General features: G+C 42.4%; 1 protein-coding gene across 6 annotated transcripts; it reads left to right on the forward strand.

The window, feature by feature from the left end:
* The first annotated feature begins 3,044 nt into the window (after positions 1 to 3,044).
* On the forward strand, positions 3,045 to 17,505 carry ZDHHC4 (zinc finger DHHC-type palmitoyltransferase 4). Of its 6 annotated transcripts, XR_200981.3 has the most exons (9): positions 3,061 to 3,231; positions 3,646 to 3,837; positions 4,421 to 4,544; positions 5,363 to 5,414; positions 6,305 to 6,483; positions 8,205 to 8,330; positions 9,866 to 10,110; positions 14,702 to 14,766; positions 17,158 to 17,290. XR_200981.3 is itself a non-coding variant. In XM_004774991.3 (8 exons), the coding sequence occupies exons 2-8, from the start codon at positions 3,733 to 3,735 to the stop codon at positions 17,446 to 17,448; spliced, it is 1,122 nt and encodes a 373-aa protein (XP_004775048.1). In that variant the 5' UTR covers positions 3,045 to 3,144; positions 3,646 to 3,732; the 3' UTR covers positions 17,449 to 17,505. The 6 variants fall into 6 exon arrangements, 5 of the variants coding, with proteins under 5 accessions (XP_004775048.1, XP_004775047.1, XP_004775050.1 ...); XM_004774991.3 differs by lacking the exon at positions 14,702 to 14,766 and having other exon boundaries at positions 3,045 to 3,144; positions 17,158 to 17,505; XM_004774990.3 differs by lacking the exon at positions 14,702 to 14,766 and having other exon boundaries at positions 17,158 to 17,505.
* The last annotated feature ends 229 nt before the right edge of the window (positions 17,506 to 17,734 follow it).

The following is a 17,734-nucleotide window of genomic DNA, read 5'->3' on the forward strand; positions in this document are numbered from 1 at the left end:
TAGGTCGTCTGGGTGGCTCAGTTGGTTAAGCGTCTGCCTTCAGCTCAGGTCATGATCTCGGGGTCCTGGGACTGACTCCCACAGTGGTCTCCCTGATCAGCCGGGAGCCTGCTTTTCCCTCTACTGCCCACTTGTGCTCTCTGTCACTATCTCTGTCTCTCTCAAACAAATAAATACTTTTAAAAAGTGGTAATAATAATAATTCTCTTACTGAGTTCCTATAAAGATTAAATGATAAATAATTAAAAATATTTTAAGTGCTTAGAACAGTACCTCAACACAGGTATCACTATGTAAATGTCTGTTAAACAAATAAATAAAATGCCATTTCACCCATCAGAATGGTAAATATTAAAGGAACCAATCTATTAAATGTTGGAAAGGATTTGGAGCAACAGACTCAGACATTTGTGGCTGAAGAGCAACTTAATGGTATTTATTAAAATTAAAATGCCTACATGTTCTTGGGGCACTTGAGTGGCTCAGTGGGTTAAGCTTCTGCCTTCAGCTCAGGTCATGATCTCGGGGTCCTGGGATCAAGCCCTGCATCGGGTTCCCTGCTCAGCAGGGAGCCTGCTTCCTCCTCTCTCTCTGCCTACCTCTCTGCCTACTTGTGATCTCTGTCAAGTAAATAAATAAATAAATAAAATCTTTTTAAAAATCCCCATACGTTCTTTGTCCCGGGAATTTTACTTCACTTGGCTGCCATAGAAAATACACCTACTTGTGTGTAATAGACCTCATTCAGGTATTTCCACCACAGCATTGTTTGCAATACAAACCGAAATGAACCTAAATGTTGAGTAATAGGACAGTTAAACTGCAAACCGGTGGCCGTCGGGTTAAATATGTCCTGCAGGGATGTTCTGCTTAACCTGAACAGTGTTTTAAAGTCCTGGATTGGTTGCCAACATTACAAAAATTAGATTTACATTACAAAAAAACCCAGATTTTCACATACTCTTAAAACACTGGAATCAAAGGGTGCCTGGTTGAGTGCTCCCACTCTTGGTTTCAGGTCAGGTCATGATCTTGGGGTCCTGGGATTGGCCCCGCGTCAGGCTTTGTCCCCAGCTCAAAGTGTGCTTGAGATTTTCTCTCTCTCTTCTCACTCATTCACTCGCTCATTCTGTCTCTAAAATAAACAAATAAAATCTTAAAAAACAAACAAACAAACAAACCACTAGGGGGTGCGTGGGTGGCTCAGTGGGTTAAAACCTCTGCCTTCGGCTCAGGTCATGATCCCAGGGTCCTGGGATCAAACCCCGCATTGGGCTCTCTACTCAGCAGGGAGCCTGCTTCCTCCTCTCCGCCTGCCTCTCTGCCTACTTGTGATCTCTGTCAAATAAACAAATAAAATATTTTTTAAAAAAACACTGGAATTCAAGTTAACAATCTTCAGGTCTGTGTAAATAGCATTTCTGCTCACAGGATACACCTGCTTCATATTGTCACTTTACTACCTGAGTCCCTTGTAGGCAGTGGAAAGTGGGATCTTGGCAGATGAGTTAAGGCTCAGCTATGTAATGAGATGTCTATAATGAGGTAAATACAATATAGTAGGATAGATACATGGAAAGATCACCAAGACTGAAAAAAAAAAAAAAAAAAGGAAGATAGAGGGCCATTATGATGCCGTTTTTGCAAACAGCAATGAATTATGTATTTGTATATATATACACTAGAATGTAAACTATAAAGTTCAGGAATCTTTGTTTTTTTGCTGTACTCTGTGCTGAGAATAGTACTTGGCATACACTGGGTACTCAACATATATTTGTTTAATAAATATTTCTAAATAAATGCACAAAGGAATTTGGGGAGGACACATACTAAATAAGTGATTTTGTCAAGGGACTGGCATTTGGGGGTGGCGTTTGAGGAACTGCTTTGTATAGTCTGATTTTTTTTTTTTTTAAACAAGCACATAGTGTTGTATTACTTGTGTACATTTTAAAAAATTAAAGACGACCCGGCACAAACTCCCTAAGTGATCAAACCCAGATTCAAAGTTAAGTCTCCACTGAAACCATCCCGAGAAAAATGAATGGGGATAAAAATAAAGTTCTGCATTTATGAGTCAAAAAAAAAAAGTAACCCAAAATACTTAACCACTGGCTCAGAATTAATCAGCAGGGTGATGAGTCAGCTGGAGACATTGATGTGATCTAGCCCACTCTGGATGTGGGATGAGGTTCCATCCATAACCACAGTTTTCCCTGGTGGCCTCACAGCTTCTGATCTGCAGCTTTTGTTTTTTTTCAATTCTGTGTCCACGAGTTTATGAAGGCTTTGCACACCATGTACCAAGGCACCCAGCTTGTAAGTTTCTTAAAAAGGAAAAAGAAAAGGAATCAAGAAGCTGGGGTAGGTCGCAAAGACAGAAAAAGAGAAGAGCTTGAAAGCCAGTGTTTGGAGATCAGACGGTTCCCCTCAAAGGGAGGACAGGCCTGACAGATTTTCAGAGGCATCAAGAATAGACTGGTCTTCGCGGATGCAGAGGCGTTCGGAGCAAAGGGACACCCCATAGGGGGCTTCTCGGTGCTATGTTTGGAAGCAGCTCTTCTCACCCCAGGTTCAACTATCATTAAACAGCCTTCCTTCTTATCCTCCAGGTTTGGAGTCAAGCAATTGTTCACTGTTCCTGGGGACAGGATGTTCAGAGCTGTTCTGAGACATCAGGAGCAAAGACACTGGGGCGGGTCGGACGGGGACGGGTCGGACGGATCGACGGATCCCTACGGTGCGGTTAGCAGAAAGCAAAGCAAGTCCTGCCCATCGCGAAGACTCGGTATAGGAGCCCCTAAGTGTGCACGCCACGGGCCAGCCGGGGTCCCTGCTTGACTGGTTCAACCCAAGCTGCCAGGCAGCTCGGCCCGCTTCAAAGTTCGATTTTCCAGCCCTCGGACTCGACCACCCCTCCTGAAAGGTCCAGCGTGCGAAGCTACCAACACCATCCCAACCGCGAACCCCAGCCGCGAATCCCACCCTCAGCGGCTGCTCGTCAGCCCGCCCGCCCACATTTCCGCCGGAAGTCGGCCTAGAGGCCCGCGTCGCGTGCTGACGTCACAGGCCCGCCGGAAGTTTAAAGAAGCGCCCTGAAGGCGCCGCCTCGGCGCTAGTGGAGGTTGACTGATCCCGGCGGTAAGGTCGCCTCCGAGGGCTCTTTTTTGACACTCAGCTGGACCAGGGGCGTCTGTCTCCTTGTCTGATCCGCCCTTACACCTGTGTGTGAGTGTATATGTGTGGGTGTGGGTATGTGGTCGCAGCCCCACCCCTCCACCCCTCAGGGCACCCACCGTATCCCCTCTGCGCCTTTTACACCCCGTCCCCCAACCAGGCTCCCGGCCCCCGGGGAAAACTCCGACCAGGCCCACCCGCCGGGACCCCCGGATAGTGTAGCCTCGGATAAGCCTTTCTGTCCGGTGGCCAGCGTAGGCACCTCAGAGATTAGGAATAGAAACCAGGACCCAAGGCTCCTGGCTTAATCTTCCCAGTTAGCTTTTCCTTCCGAAGTCCTATAGTCCCGTTCACAACCGCGGGATCTCAGCATCCCCTGACTTTAAAATTATTTTCCACACTTTATACCGTCCCCTGACTCCCACCCTGTTTTATTGTGTGGGTGTTTTATCGATGTCTCTGCAGCCAGATCCAGCCTTCTAGAAGAACCATGCCTCCTGCAGCTTTGGGTGCCACCTGTTGTGCCAGGCACACGCCGCTGCACACGAGCAGATGCCGTTTGAGTTCTCCGTGAATGTTGGGAGGAGGAATGCCCGAGCTGCCGGTAGAAAATTATCCAAACGGGAAATATGTAGGCTGGGGACCCTGACTCACATCGTGAGAATTGCTGCTCATTGTTTCCTCCGTCTTATCTCATGAATAGTTTGTAGTTTGGTTATCTCAGTTGGAAGTCCTGCCTGGAATCATATCTGCTAAGGCCAGAAGTAACCGTTTCCAGTTAATACAGGCCTGTGTGTTGACTCTGGTCCCCCTGGGTGATCCACGATTGTTGTGGGAGTGAGTCCCCGACTGCCTCTGGGCGATGTTTGTTCCAGTAGTATTGTCAGCAGATTCTTTTGGGTACATTCCGTATCAATATCTACGTGGGTTTGTATTTAAGTAAATACAAAGATGATTTGTTGCTGGTGGGAGGGAAAGTGTATGCATTTTGCACATTCCCCCCCCCCATTTAATTTTGGAATGTGTAGGCAGAAGATGCCCTAAATAAGTCACAGTGGTTTGATTAGGAAGTTCTTGAAGGACAGTCTCAGTGCAAAGTGGGCGGTCTCAGTGCAAAGCAGTGTGTGCATAAGGGCTGCTGAATTCTGTTTGGGGACCCGTTTACAGAGTTGATATCTAAGAATATGCACCTTGGAATATATCCCCCAGTAGTAGTCACACTCTTTCTGTTTCTTTGTAGCCCCAGGATGGACTTCTTGGTTCTCTTCTTGTTCTACTTGGCTTTGGTGCTGATTGGTGTTGTTATGATCTGCATCTGCTCAAAAACCCATTACCTGAAAGGCCTGGTCAGAGGGGCAGCACAGGTAATGGTGATGCCTGGAGACCACTGGATTTTGACTACCACCAGTCTAAAAGGCTCATCAGTTCCCTGATGGAACAAAAAGAGAGTTGCCATTTTTATTATTTGTTCAGTTCTTTCATTTATGGTATTTGTGGTCTATTCAAAAGTCTCTCTCTCGCTCTCTCTCTCTCTCTCTCTTTTTTTTTTTTTTGTTATTGTTGAAAGTAATCTTGTGATGTCGCTTTGAGAGAAGATAACATTCTCAAGGTTGGCTATTTTTCTTTGAATTTGATGCCTGTAATTGGGCCTGGATGTGAGCAGTGTGTGCCTAGAGGGTCCTGATGGGTGGAACTGGGGGCTGTATGACCAGGGAGTAAGCATCATGCTGCCAACCATCCTTCAGGGGGCAAAGTGAGCAGAGTTGGGGTCAGCAGCCTTTGGGAACGGGTTGACTTGGGACTGACCTGGGTTAATGCCTAGTGATTACAAATGAACTCTGGAACGTAGGATTGAACCCAAGGTAGGGAAGGGAGTGGAGTTCACATTAACATACCTACCAGCCCCTCTACTCTCCTTCCTTTGCCTGAAGACCGCAACATGGTGCTTTCTTTGGAGTTAGAGTGGAAAGGTAGGAGAGGAACTGGCATCAAAGGAAGACCAGCTGAGGGAAACCCTTTATTTTATTCTCTCTCAAATCTCTTCTCTGCCCTTAATGCAGAAACACAAATCCCCAGTATCACTAGCTCAAAGGGGAGCATCTGGTATGTTTGGGAGCGGGGAGAATGTGAAATGACATTGAATCCTTCTTTTTTGTTTAGATAATTTCCTATATAATTCCAGAATGCCTTCAGAGAGCTGTGCTAAAATTGCTTCATTACCTCTTCCATACACGGTATGAGTTTAAATACTCTTTTCTTGTCCGGGCGGGTCAGTTGGTTAAGCGTCTGACTCTTGGTTTCAGCTCAGGCCCTGATCGCAGAGTCCTGAGAGTGAGCCGTGAGTCGGGCTTTTTGCTGGGCATGGGGCCCGCTTAAGATTCTCTCTCTTCTCTTTCCTTCTGCCCCTCCCCCTGCTCGCTCACTCTCTCTCTCTCTCTCTCTCAATAAAATCTTGAAAAATTTTTTTAAAAATACTGTTTTCTTTACTGTTTTGATTATTATTTGTTGCTGTCCCCTAGCTTCAGGACACTGCTTGTTGGTTTCCTTCCAGTTCGGGGAAGGAAGCTGAGAAGGATCAAGAATCCTGGGTTTAGGACCTCTGCTCATAAATAATCTGCCTTTTATTTCTGGAGTTTTCACAGAAATATTTAAGGAATGGCAATATTACATGCATTTCTATGAAAAGAGATACATCCTGATACCTCAATCCCCAATAAAGACAAAAGGGGTGCCTGGGTGGCTCAGTCAGTTGAGCCATCCAGCTCTTGATTTCAGTTCAGTTCATGACCTTGGGGTCATGGGATCAAGCCCCACTTTGAGCTCCCGGCTCAGAATGGAGTCCGCTTGAGATTCTCTCTCTCCCTCTGTCCCTCCCCCTGCTGTCACACGCTCACACACTCTCTCTCTCTCTCTCTCTCTGAATAATTAAAATACTAAAAAAAAAGTTAATAGATGACATCTATTGAGTACTGAGTATTGTGAGGCAATGTGGGAACTGTCTCAAATGGTCTCTTGCATAATTCGTGCTATTATCAAGCCCAAAGGAAGTGGTTGGGCCCAGGTTAACTTTAGTATGACACGATTTCTTCATGGAGAAGGCCACATGCTGCCTTTTTCCTTTCAGAAACCACACCTTCATTCTTCTGCACCTTGTCTTGCAAGGGATGGTTTACAGTGAATACACCTGCGAAGTATTTGGCTACTGTCGAGAGCTGGAGTTTCCCTTGCATTACCTTCTTCTGCCCTACCTGCTGCTGATTGTAAACCTGGTGTTTTTCACGCTCAGCTGTGTGAGCAACCCTGGTAAGTTGAGGCCCTCAGTGTGGAGACTGGCGGCAACTCAGCCGTCCACCTACACGGTTACAGACTAGTGATCCCTCTGGAGACTTGGTAAAAGATGTGATATGCAGTGTCTTCATCATCTTCTCGTTGGGATTGTCTTCTGATTTTATTTGTTTCTTCTTTGACCCTTGGGTTATTTAGGACAGCCTAAAATTTTCTACATGCTTTTTTAGTTTATTTTTTGATACTTTGTGTTATGTAGCGACTTTGTGGTCTCTGTGGCCCTGTTTCAAAAATTTCATTGGTATTTGCATCATGCCCGGTTGTGTGTCATTTTTGTAAGTGATCTGTGTGGTTTTGAAATAATGTATATATTCTAGTTCTTGGGTGTAGACCCATATGAGTTCATTAAGTCAAGTTGGTTAATTATGTTCAAATCTTTTATGTTCATCCTAATATTTTTGTTTGCAATAACGGAGAGAGGTATGTTACCTCATTCTGATGATAGATTTGAGGTTTCTCCTTGTCAGTTTTGGCTTTACTTATTTTGAAGCTATTATAGATGTATGTATGTATAGGTGTGTATAATAGTTATGTATATATTTGTATTATATGCATTCAGGTTTAGAATTGGTATTCCTTTTTCCTTGAATGTTTTTTCAAAATACAATGAGCCTCTTTGTCACTAGTAATGCTCTTTGCTCTCAGTTTTCTTTTGTTTGATATTATACTTTTTTTAAGAGGGAGAGAGGGGTGGGGGACAAGTGGCAGAGGGAGAGAGAGAATCTTTTTTTTATTTTTTAAGATTTTATTTTATTTGACAAAAAGAGGTCATAAGTAGGCAGAGAGGCAGGCAGAGAGAGGAAGGGAAGCAGGCTCCCTGCTTGAGCAAGGAGCCTGATGCGGGGCTTGATCCCAGGACTCTGGGATCATGACCTGAGCTGAAGGCAGAGGCTTTAACCCACTGAGCCACCCAGGCGCCCCAAGAGAGAGACTTTTAAGCAGGCTCCATGCCCAGCGCAGAGCCCAACACAGGCTTGATTTCACAATCCAGAGATCATGACCTAAGTTGATATCAGGGGTCAGATGCTTAACCGACTAAGCCACCCAGGTACCCGTTACTGTTTTTTTTTGTTTGTTTTTTTGATTGATATTTGCTTGGTATCTTTTTTCCATGCCTTTACTTTTAAGCTTTTCTATCCTGGAAGCCCCACCTGTCCATCAACGGACGAATAGGTAAATGTGATGTGCCTCTTCAATGGAACAGAGTTTGGCAATAGGAGTGATATGTGCTAGAACATAGAGGAACCTTGAAAAACTATGCTAAATGAAAGAAGGTGGATACGAAAGACTACAAGTTGTATGAGTCCATTTATAAGAAGTATCCAAACAAGGCAAATGCATGGAGACAGAAAATAGATTACATGATTGCCAAGGGCTGGGATTCGAGAGGATTGGGGTTGACTGCTAAGGGGTTTCTTTCTGAAGTGATAGAAATGTTCTAAAATTGATTGCAGTGATGGTTGCATAACACTGTGAATGGACTAAAAACTGTTAAGTTGTACACTTTAAATGGGTGAATTGGGCTTATGAACTGTATCTCAGTAAAGGTATTTATTTTAAAATGAGTTATTTAGAATAGTAAATACAGAAGTTTTTAGTCACTCTTTGTCAGGACAGATTTTGTGAACGTTCAGTCCATCGGATCGCTTGAAACCGACACTTGTCCTTACGTTTTTCAGGTACCATAACAAAAGCAAATGAGTTATCATTTCTTCAAGTTTATGAATTCGACGAAGTGATGTTCTCAAAGAATATGAAGTGTTCTACTTGCAATTTAAGGAAACCAGCGCGATCCAAGCACTGCAGTAAGTTTGGCTTTGGTTCATCCCAGCTCTGTCCTTGCGCAGCAGACACATGGGCCTTGTAGCAAGAAAATGTTACAGAAATCTAGAAGCAGGACCATTTTTCTCTTAGACATGGAGCAGCCACTGCTGGTAGAGACCAGATAGTGGTTTCTTACAGATGACTGGAGGTGAGCTCTTATTTTATTTTATTTTAAAATTTTATTTATTTGAGAGAAAGGGAAAATACGAGTGGTGACAGGGCAGAGGGAGAGAACAGAGCAAACTCTGCGCTGAGCAGGGAGCCCTGACACAGGGCTCAATCCCAGGACCCCAAGATCGTGACCCGAGCCGAAGGCAGACATTTAGCCCAACTGAGCCACCTGGGCTCCCCTGAAGATGAAGCTCGTAATGTTCTTGTGTAGTGGGCAACTCAGTCCTGGACATAACAGCCTTTCCTTTGCCAAGTGGTAGGTCTTGTTACCCAACAGGAATTTCTGTGGGATGTTATGTTTACAGATGTCTTTCATGGCAGAGCCTACTCCTCTGGGGAATAACCAAGATTCTAGACTAGTGCTGTCCAACAAAAATACAAATTGAGCCACATGTGATTTAAATTTTCTAGTAGCCACATTACAAAAGTAAAATGAGGGACCATTAAATTTAATGATACATTTTATTTAACCTAACATACCTAAAATATCATTTTAATGTGTAGTCAGTATAAAAAATCATTCATGGATAGTTTATATTCTCTTTTTCATACTTAGGTTTTGAAATCTGGTATATATTTTCCATTTACAGAACATGTCCACTGAGACACTAAACTTCCCCGGAACTACTTGATCTATATTTAGATTTTATAAAATTTGCAGTAGGAAGAGCAGATTCACATACCCAAGTTATTCCAGAAATTCTTACGCGTTTTAAAATAACTGAATCAGTACCAAAAAGTCATTTTCCTTTAATGCCTACATAATGGTTCATCTTTATCAGAAGAATTGATTTGACTTTAATTGTTTTGACTCTAGTTTTAAAATTATATCTGTTCAGGGGCTCAGTGGCTTAAAACCTCTGCCTTCGGCTCAGGTCATGGTCCCAGGGTCCTGGGATCGAGTCGAGTATCAGGCTCTCTATTTGGCAGGAAGCCTGCTTCCTCTCTTTCTCTCTGCCTGCCTCTGCCTACTTGTGATCTCTGTCAAATAAAGAAATAAAATCTAAAAAGTTAAAAATTAAAAAAAAATTATATCTGTTCAAGTAACGCTCATATTGAACTTAATGGAACATTGCATAAATTGAAAAACTATCTAGAATTTATCAATATCAACAGAGTATGCTTTCATATTTTTCTTGTAGTCACATTTCAAGTGCTTACTAACCCACCCGTGGCTCGTGGCCACTGTACTGATGCTGTAGTTCTGATAGCTCGGTGATAGCAGCTGTCATTTCTTCCAGCTCATACTGCCAAGAGTTCATAAAAAAAATCTCCATAGATGTGTGTGGTCTCATTGTTCTATCAAGAACTGACTCAGGCTTGTGGCTTTCCCCGTTCTGTGCAGGTGTGTGTAACAGGTGTGTGCACCGTTTTGACCATCACTGTGTTTGGGTAAACAATTGTATCGGGGCCTGGAACGCCAGGTACTTCCTCCTCTACCTCTTGACATTGACGGCCTCAGCTGGCACCATGGCCGTGGTGAGCACTGTGTTTCTGGTCCAGTTGGTGGTGCTGTCGGACTTGTATCTGGAGACTTACGTTGATGATCTGGGACACTTCCAGGTTGTCGACATTGTCTTTCTCATTCAGGTAATTAATGTGCAGGTAATTATGTTGTAGGGTGTATGTTTCTGACTTTTGGTTTCAAAATTGGAAAAAGGACATTTTCCTAGTCAAAAGATGAAGCCGTTCCTTTTAAAAAAATTAATATGTAACTTTTAAATATTTAATTACTTATTTAAGATTTTATTTATTTGAGAGAAAAAGAGTGTACACGGTCACACGCATGAACAAGGGGAGGGGCAGAGAGAGAGAGAATCTCAAGCAGACTCCCCACTGAGCATGGAGCCTGACACAGGCCTCAGTCTCACAACCTTGAGATCATGACCTGAGCTGAAATCAAGAGTCAGATGCTTAACCGACTGAACCAACCAGGTGCCCCAGTATATAGTTTGTTTAGTTGATATATAATACATTTACCATAGAATTCATCCTTTTATTTAGTTTACTTATTTTTAAGTTTACTTATTAATTAAGTAATAAGTTTACTTATTTTTTTAGTAATCTCTACACTCCATGTGGGGCTTAAACTTATGACCCCAAGATCAAGAGTTAACCTGCTCTTCCTACTGAGCCAACCAGGGGCCCCTAAAATTCATCCTTTTAAAGTGTATAGTCTAGTGGTTCAGTTGTGTAACCTCTACCACCATCTAATTTCAGAACATTTCATCACCCCAAAAATAAACTCTTACCTATCAGCAGTCATTCCCCATGCCGCTCTTTCCTGGCAACTACTAATCTACCTTCTTTTTTTAATGGATTTGCCTTTTCTGAGTATTTCAGATAAATGGAATTGTACAGTATGTGGCCTTTTGAACTGGCTTCTTTTTTTTAACTTAATATGTTCAAGATTCATCCATGTTGTACCATGAATCAGTATTTCACTCCTTTTCGTGGCTGAATAATATTCCGTTGTGTGGATGGACCACATTTTATTTGTTCATCACTTATGGACTCTTGAGTGTTTTTACTTTTCATTTGTTTTTGAATAAGGCTACCATGAACATCTGTGTACGAGTTTTTTTGTGGATACAGGTTTCTACTGCTTTTGAGTCAGGCCCAGGAGAATTGCTAGGTCATATGGTCACTATATTTGTAATCATTTGAGGAGCTGAGATTGTTTTCCAAAGCATCTTCACCATTTTACATTCCCACCATCCATGTATGAAGGTTCCAACTTCATACATCCTTGCCGGATACTTGTTAGTATCTGTCTTTTTTTTTTTTTTTTTTTTTTTAAAGGTTTTATTTATTTATTTGTAAGAGAGAGAGAGTGAGAGCGAGCACAGGCAGACAGAGTGGAAGGCAGAGTCAGAGGGAGAGGCAGGCTCCCTGCGGAGCAAGTAGCCCGATGTGGGACTCGATCCCAGGACGCTGGGATCATGACCTGAGCCGAAGGCAGCTGCTTAACCAACTGAGCCACCCAGGCGTCCCAGTATCTGTCTTTTTGATTAAAGTCATCCTAATAGATGTGAAGTGGTGCCTTATTGTGGTCTGATTTGTGTTTCCCTGATGACTTAACGATGCTGACCATCTTTTTGTGTGCTGCTTCGTCATTTATATGTCTTCTTTGGAGAAGATTTAGAGGAGAAGCTCATTTTTTTGGATTGTCGTTTCTTCTTGTATTGTAAGATTTTTTCATATAACCTGGACACTTGATCCTTCACAGGTATAGAATTTGCAAGTATTTTCTCCCATTCTGTGGGTTGTCTTTTCATTTGGGGGATAACTTTCTTTGAAACACAAAAGTTTCATATTTTGATTTTATATTTTCTTTTGTTGCTTATGCTTCGGTGTCATATGTAAGAATCCATTGCCTAGGGGTGTCTGGGTGGCTCAGTTGGTTAAAGCCTCTGCCTTAGGCTCAGGTCATGATCCCTGGGTCCTGGAATCGAGCCCCACATCGGGCTGTCTGCTCAGCAGGGAGCCTACTTCCTCCTCTCTCTCTCTCTGCCTGCCTCTCTGCCTACTTGTGATCTCTGTCTGTTAAATAAATAAATAAAAATCTTAAAAAAAAAAAAAAGAATCCATTGCCTAATCCAAGGTCATGAAGATTTATACTTAAATGTTCTTCTACGTATTTATTTAGGTCTTTGATCCTTTTTGAGTCAGTTTGAGTATGTGCTATTGGGTTGGGCTCTAACTTGATACTTTTAGTATGTGAATGCCCAGATGTCCTGCATCTTTTGTTGAAAAGACCCTTCTTTGCTCATTGAATTGTTTTGACACCCTTGTCAGAAATTAATTTACAATAATGTAGAGTTTTTTAAAAAGCTCATTTGATGACTAAAAGATTTCTACTGAATTTATGGGAAGTGGCTTATGAACAGTCACTAGGGAACTACTTACTTCTTCTTGAGTGTTTTTTCCTTTGGTTTCAAAGAATATAAAAATGCCATGAACAAGTGGGATATACTCGGATATACTCCATGAATGCAAGGTTGGTTCAATGTTAGGAAACTGACTAATATTTTATACAGCAAGGTTGGTTCAATATTAGGAAATTGATTTAATATTTTATACAGAATTATTAAATATAAAGAACAATGACCTGATTATTTCTCTAGATGCTGAAAAGTGTTTCACAGAATTCAACACCCATTCTTATTTAAAAGCACTCAGAAAATAGGACTGGAAGGATACTGTGTTAATATGGTAAAACACAGTCTTTTTTTTTTTTTTTTTAAAGATTTTACTTATTTACTTGATAGAGAGACGGTGAGAGTGGGAACACAAGCAGGGGGAGTGGGACAGGGAGAAGCAGGCTTTCCCCTGAGCAGGGAGTCCAATGCAGGGCTTGACCCCAGGACCCTGGGATTATGACCTGAGCTGAAGGCAAACACTTAATGACTGAGCCACTCAGGTGCCCTGACAAAATACATAGTCTTAAAGCCAGTGTTTTTTTAAAGTTTATTTTGAAATAATTACAGTTTTATAGGAGATTACAAAGAAACACACAGGAAGCCTATGTGCTTGTAAGCCCTTAGCCCCGTGCCAGCATCCCTCTACAAGCATGGCTCAAGGCCAAAACCAAGCAATTGAGGTTGTCACAATCCCCATAGCCAATTGAGATTTTACCAGTTACATATGTGTTTATTTGTGGTTTTGTGTATGTGTGTGTGTGTGTGTAGCTTTGTGCAGTTTGTCCCATGTGCAGCCATGTATAACCACCACTACAGTCAACACGCTGTATTATCCATCACTACACACTCCCTCATGTTACTGCTCACAGCTACAGCTTCCTCCTCACATCCCTAATGCCTGGTACCACTACTCCCTTCTCCACCTCTGTTATTGTTATTTTATGATTGTTACACAAATGGATCATACACTATCTTTCTGAGGTTGGTTTCTTCACTTAATGCAATTTCTTTGAGATCCACACAAGTGGTTGCACGGATCTAGGGTTCCTTCCTTTTTACTGCTGTATAGCATTCCACACTCTGTTTAGCTATTCACCCTCTGAAGGACCCTGCGAAATGCTGCATTGAACATTCCCATTCACAAGTCCTACGTGATGATCTGTCTTCAGTGTGATCGTTGGGTTGACGATAAGTCCATTTTCAGTCTTGGAAAGGACCGCCATCTTCTTTTCTAGAGTGGTTGTACCCCATTGTACATCCTCACCAGTGAAGGGGGAGGGACTGGTTTGTCTGTATCCTTGCTAGCACTTAATGTTATCACTGTTTTTCATTTTAGCCATTCTGATAGGTTGTGTAGTGATAACCTTGTCGTTTCAACCTTGAACAGTTTTTACTCTTAAAAATTTTTTTCAATTATGGGGTGCCTGTGTGGCTCATTTGGTTAAGTATCCAATTTTTGATTTCTTCTCGGGTTGTGATCTTGGTGTTGTGAGACCGAGCCCCATGTTGGTCTCATAAATTGAAGACATCATGTCGCTTTGCCCCTAAATTCTTGAACATGCATTTTTAAAGAATGTCAACCTTCTCCTATATAACTATAATTATGTTACCTCATGTAAGAAAAGTAATAGTAAATCTATGTAATAAACATAGGATATATAATAAATAGGTACTAAATCATCTAGTCCATATGGAAATATCCCCACTGTTTCTCTTTTTTTTTTTCATTTTTTTCAAATCAATCTTTTATAGCTTTTTTACCTCCTTGAACCAGATTTCACCTCATCGTTAGGCAACTGAATGTTGTCTTGTTAGTCTGTTTAAAATAATGCCCCTGCTTTTTCTTTTTTTTTTTTTCATGAAATTGACATTTAGTAGTTTAGTTGGTTGTCTTTTAGAATGTCCCTTGTTCTAAATTTGCCTTTTTCCTACTTCTGTCAACAGATTTTCCTCTGTTCCTTCATAATAATGTGAACTGGAAGTTAGTCTAGAGCCCTGATTAGATTCAAGTTAAATATTTTTGGCAAGAATGTTTCCTAGGTAGGGATGTGTATTTCATGTTACTTCCCATCAGGTGGGACATGGGACCCGTGATACACAGCTCTCTCCATGGGTGAAGTGTGTTTTCCCCTTTGCAGTGTATATAGTTTTGTCTTTGTACTTAGGACTTTCTGTAGGATAAATTCCAAAAAATATGTACTGGATCAGAGATTATTAACATTTATAAATCTTTTGACTTGAATATATATTTTTATCAGTGTTCATTTCGTTGAGGCAGAGCTGGCATTGAGGATGCCCGGGAGCAGCAGGTGCTTCTAATTTGGTAGGAAACTACTGTGTATCCTTTTTAAAAATTCTATTTCTTTCATTGCTTTTGATTACTTTTCTCATTTGTCAGTTATTTGTAGATCTTTTCTGAATTATGTCCTTTTAACTGTTTACCTATTTGATACTAGAATTACTTTTGATTTGAGATTGTGCAGTAATGACAGTTTATTCTTCTATTTGTTTTCAATTTATGTATCCTTTTCTGTATTTAAAAACTTAGACCTCCTTTCTCATCTAATATATCTCTTTTCTTTATAACTTCAGTTAGAAAGTCTCCCCTGTCAAGAGATGCATCTACTTCTCTCTTACTCCTGACTTTCAAATATACTGAACTCTTGGGGCACCTGGGTGGCTCAGTTAAGTGTCTGCCTACAGCTCAGGCCATGATCTCAGGGTCCTGGGATCGAGTCCCTCATCTGGCTCCCTGCTCAGCAGGAATTTGGTTTCTTTCTCACCCTCTGCCCACCCCCCAACTTGTTCTCTCTCTCTTTCTCTCTCAAGTAAACAAAATATTTTAAAAAATACTGACCTCTTTCAAAATTCATTTTCTTTTCTTTTTTTTTTTTTTTAAGATTTTATTTATTTGTCAGAGAGAGAGAGGGAGAGAGCGAGCACAAGCAGACAGAATGGCAGGCAGAGACAGAGGGAGAAGCAGGCTCCCTGCCGAGCAAGGAGCCCGATGTGGGACTCGATCCCAGGACGCTGGGATCATGACCTGAGCCGAAGGCAGCTGCTTAACCAACTGAGCCACCCAGGCGTCCCTCATTTTCTTTATTTAAAAAATATAACAAAAATTCAAGCAGTCAGAAGCGTTTAAAAAAAAAAAAAAAGACGGAGAAGGTGGGGAATTGGGCATAGGTAGTAAAGGTACAGAGTCATATTTGAAAGATGAAGAAGTCCTGGGGATACAATGTACAGCCTGGGAACTGTAGTTAACAATACTGTGTTGTATATTTGATGGTTGCTAAGAGAGTGGGTTTTAAAAGTTCTCATCACACACACACAAAAAAACATTTTAACCATGTGTGGTGATGGATGTATTAACTAAGCCTGTTGTAATCATTTGCTGTATGTCATATTATGCACCTTAAACTTTCAGTGTCCTGTCAATTATATCTCAGTAAAGCTGGGGAGAGAAGCATGAAATTTTAAACATCTTTAGGAAGAAATGAAAAGAAAACTGGGAGATTCGCCCCTCCCCTCCTAACAACTTCACACCCCAGGGGCAACTACTTTTGTAGTTGTTGTTATTGTTGTTGTTTTTTTTTTAAGATTTTATTTATTCATTTATTTGTCAGAGAGAGAGAGAAAGCACAAGCAGGCAGAGTGGCAGGCAGAGGCAGAGAGAGAAACAGGTTCCCCACTGAGCAAGGAGCCCGACATGGGACTCAATCCCAGGCCCCTGGGATCATGACCTGAGCCGAAGGCAGCAGCTTAACCAACTGAGCCACCCAGGCATCCCTACTTCTGTAGTTTTGTGTGAACATTTCAGTCTTTTTTCTTTTGTGTGTTTATATAGTCATAGGGAGTTTCATGGAATCTTTTTGTTTTTACACAAATATGATCCCATGGTGAGCCTCGCCTCTTGTCTTTCACATCCAACAATCTTTTATCAGTGTCTTTTCCAAATTGGAACGTAGGAATTGATCTCATTTCTATCGGCTCCTTTTTATTCCAGAGCGTGACTATCCCAAGGTTTGACTTCCTTGTGGATGGACTTTTTTTTTTTTTTTTTTAAGATTTTATCCATTTATTTGACAGAGAGAGATCACAAGTAGGCCGAGAGACAAGGCAGAGAGAGAGGGGGAAGCAGTCTCCCCGCGGAGCAGAGAGGCCGATGTGGGACCGGATCCCAGGACCCTGGGATCATGACCCGAGCCGAAGGCAGAGGCTTTAACCACTGAGCCACCCAGGCACCCCTGTGGATGGACTTTTAACGTGTTTCTTTTAGGAAGAGGGGCCATTCAAATCAGTGTAGTGAATACTCTTGTATGCGCATTTCCATGGTCATGCTGTGTTGAGAGAGAGTGATCTCTGTCCATCTGGACTTGATTTTGATGCATGAACTCAGGTCTGTAGTTAGGGCTTTGTTTTATACACCGCTAACAGGGAAGGCACTCCCTCCTGGGAGTATCCTTTCCCTTTTCCTTCAGTGTACACGTTTCATTTAGCTCACTTGGAACTCTTGTACATACTCGGGTTTCCTCCCGGGCTGTTTTTCAGTGCTGCTTGTGGTTCGGTGTTTAGATGGTCAGATGTGTATGCAGGTCGGGGAGCTGGGTGGGCAGCTCTCGAGTGTTTGCGGACTGGGCCGCAGCTGGAGGGTGCAGCCCTTTCTTCTGTCCCAGCCTGGCTGCCTAACGTGCTGTTTCTTCTTTGCCCCCAGTACCTGTTCGTTACCTTCCCAAGGATTGTCTTCATGCTGGGCTTTGTCGTCATGCTGAGCCTCCTCCTGGGGGGCTACCTGTGCTTTGCTTTGTACCTGGCTGCCACCAACCAGACCACTAACGAGTGGTACCGAGGTGACCGGGCCTGGTGTCAACATTGCCCCCACGCGGCCCGGCCCCCTTCAGCAGAGCCCCAGGTCTACCGGAACATTCACTCCCATGGGCTTTGGAGCAACCTCAGAGAGATCTTCCTTCCTGCCACTGCACATTATGAGAGAAAGAAAAACTAAGAATGGGAAGTGTTACTGCCACTTAAATATAGTATAAATTTATTTATACAAATAGTACTTTCTAAGAGTTGGTGTGGTGTTTCTTTTTCTGGTTTCTGCATGTTTATCGATGGGCTCTCAGGGGTTCAGGAAGGGAAGAGAAAACTCGTGTTTCCTTAATCCGTACAACTGCCACGCTGATTCCCGTGGTAGAAATCTTCCCTGTTCATCCTCTGTTCCCTCAGCCTGTTGGAATGGAGTTTATCTCAAGTCCTGGTGCCAAGAGCATCAAAGATGACTTCGCAGA

The sequence above is a fragment of the Mustela putorius genome, unplaced genomic scaffold, assembly GCF_011764305.1.
Source record: "Mustela putorius furo isolate JIRA1106 unplaced genomic scaffold, ASM1176430v1.1 tig00000139_pilon_pilon_pilon, whole genome shotgun sequence".
In the NCBI taxonomy this organism is placed as follows: domain Eukaryota; kingdom Metazoa; phylum Chordata; class Mammalia; order Carnivora; family Mustelidae; genus Mustela; species Mustela putorius.

Coding starts and splice junctions, on each gene's coding strand:
- ZDHHC4 (XM_004774991.3), top strand. CDS start 3,733: ATGCCGTTTGAGTTCTCCGTGAATGTTGGGAGGAGGAATGCCCGAGCT. Junction 4,545..5,362: donor TGGTCAGAGGGGCAGCACAG/GTAATGGTGATG, acceptor ATATAATTCCAG/AATGCCTTCAGAGAGCTGTG. Junction 8,331..9,865: donor AGCGCGATCCAAGCACTGCA/GTAAGTTTGGCT, acceptor CGTTCTGTGCAG/GTGTGTGTAACAGGTGTGTG.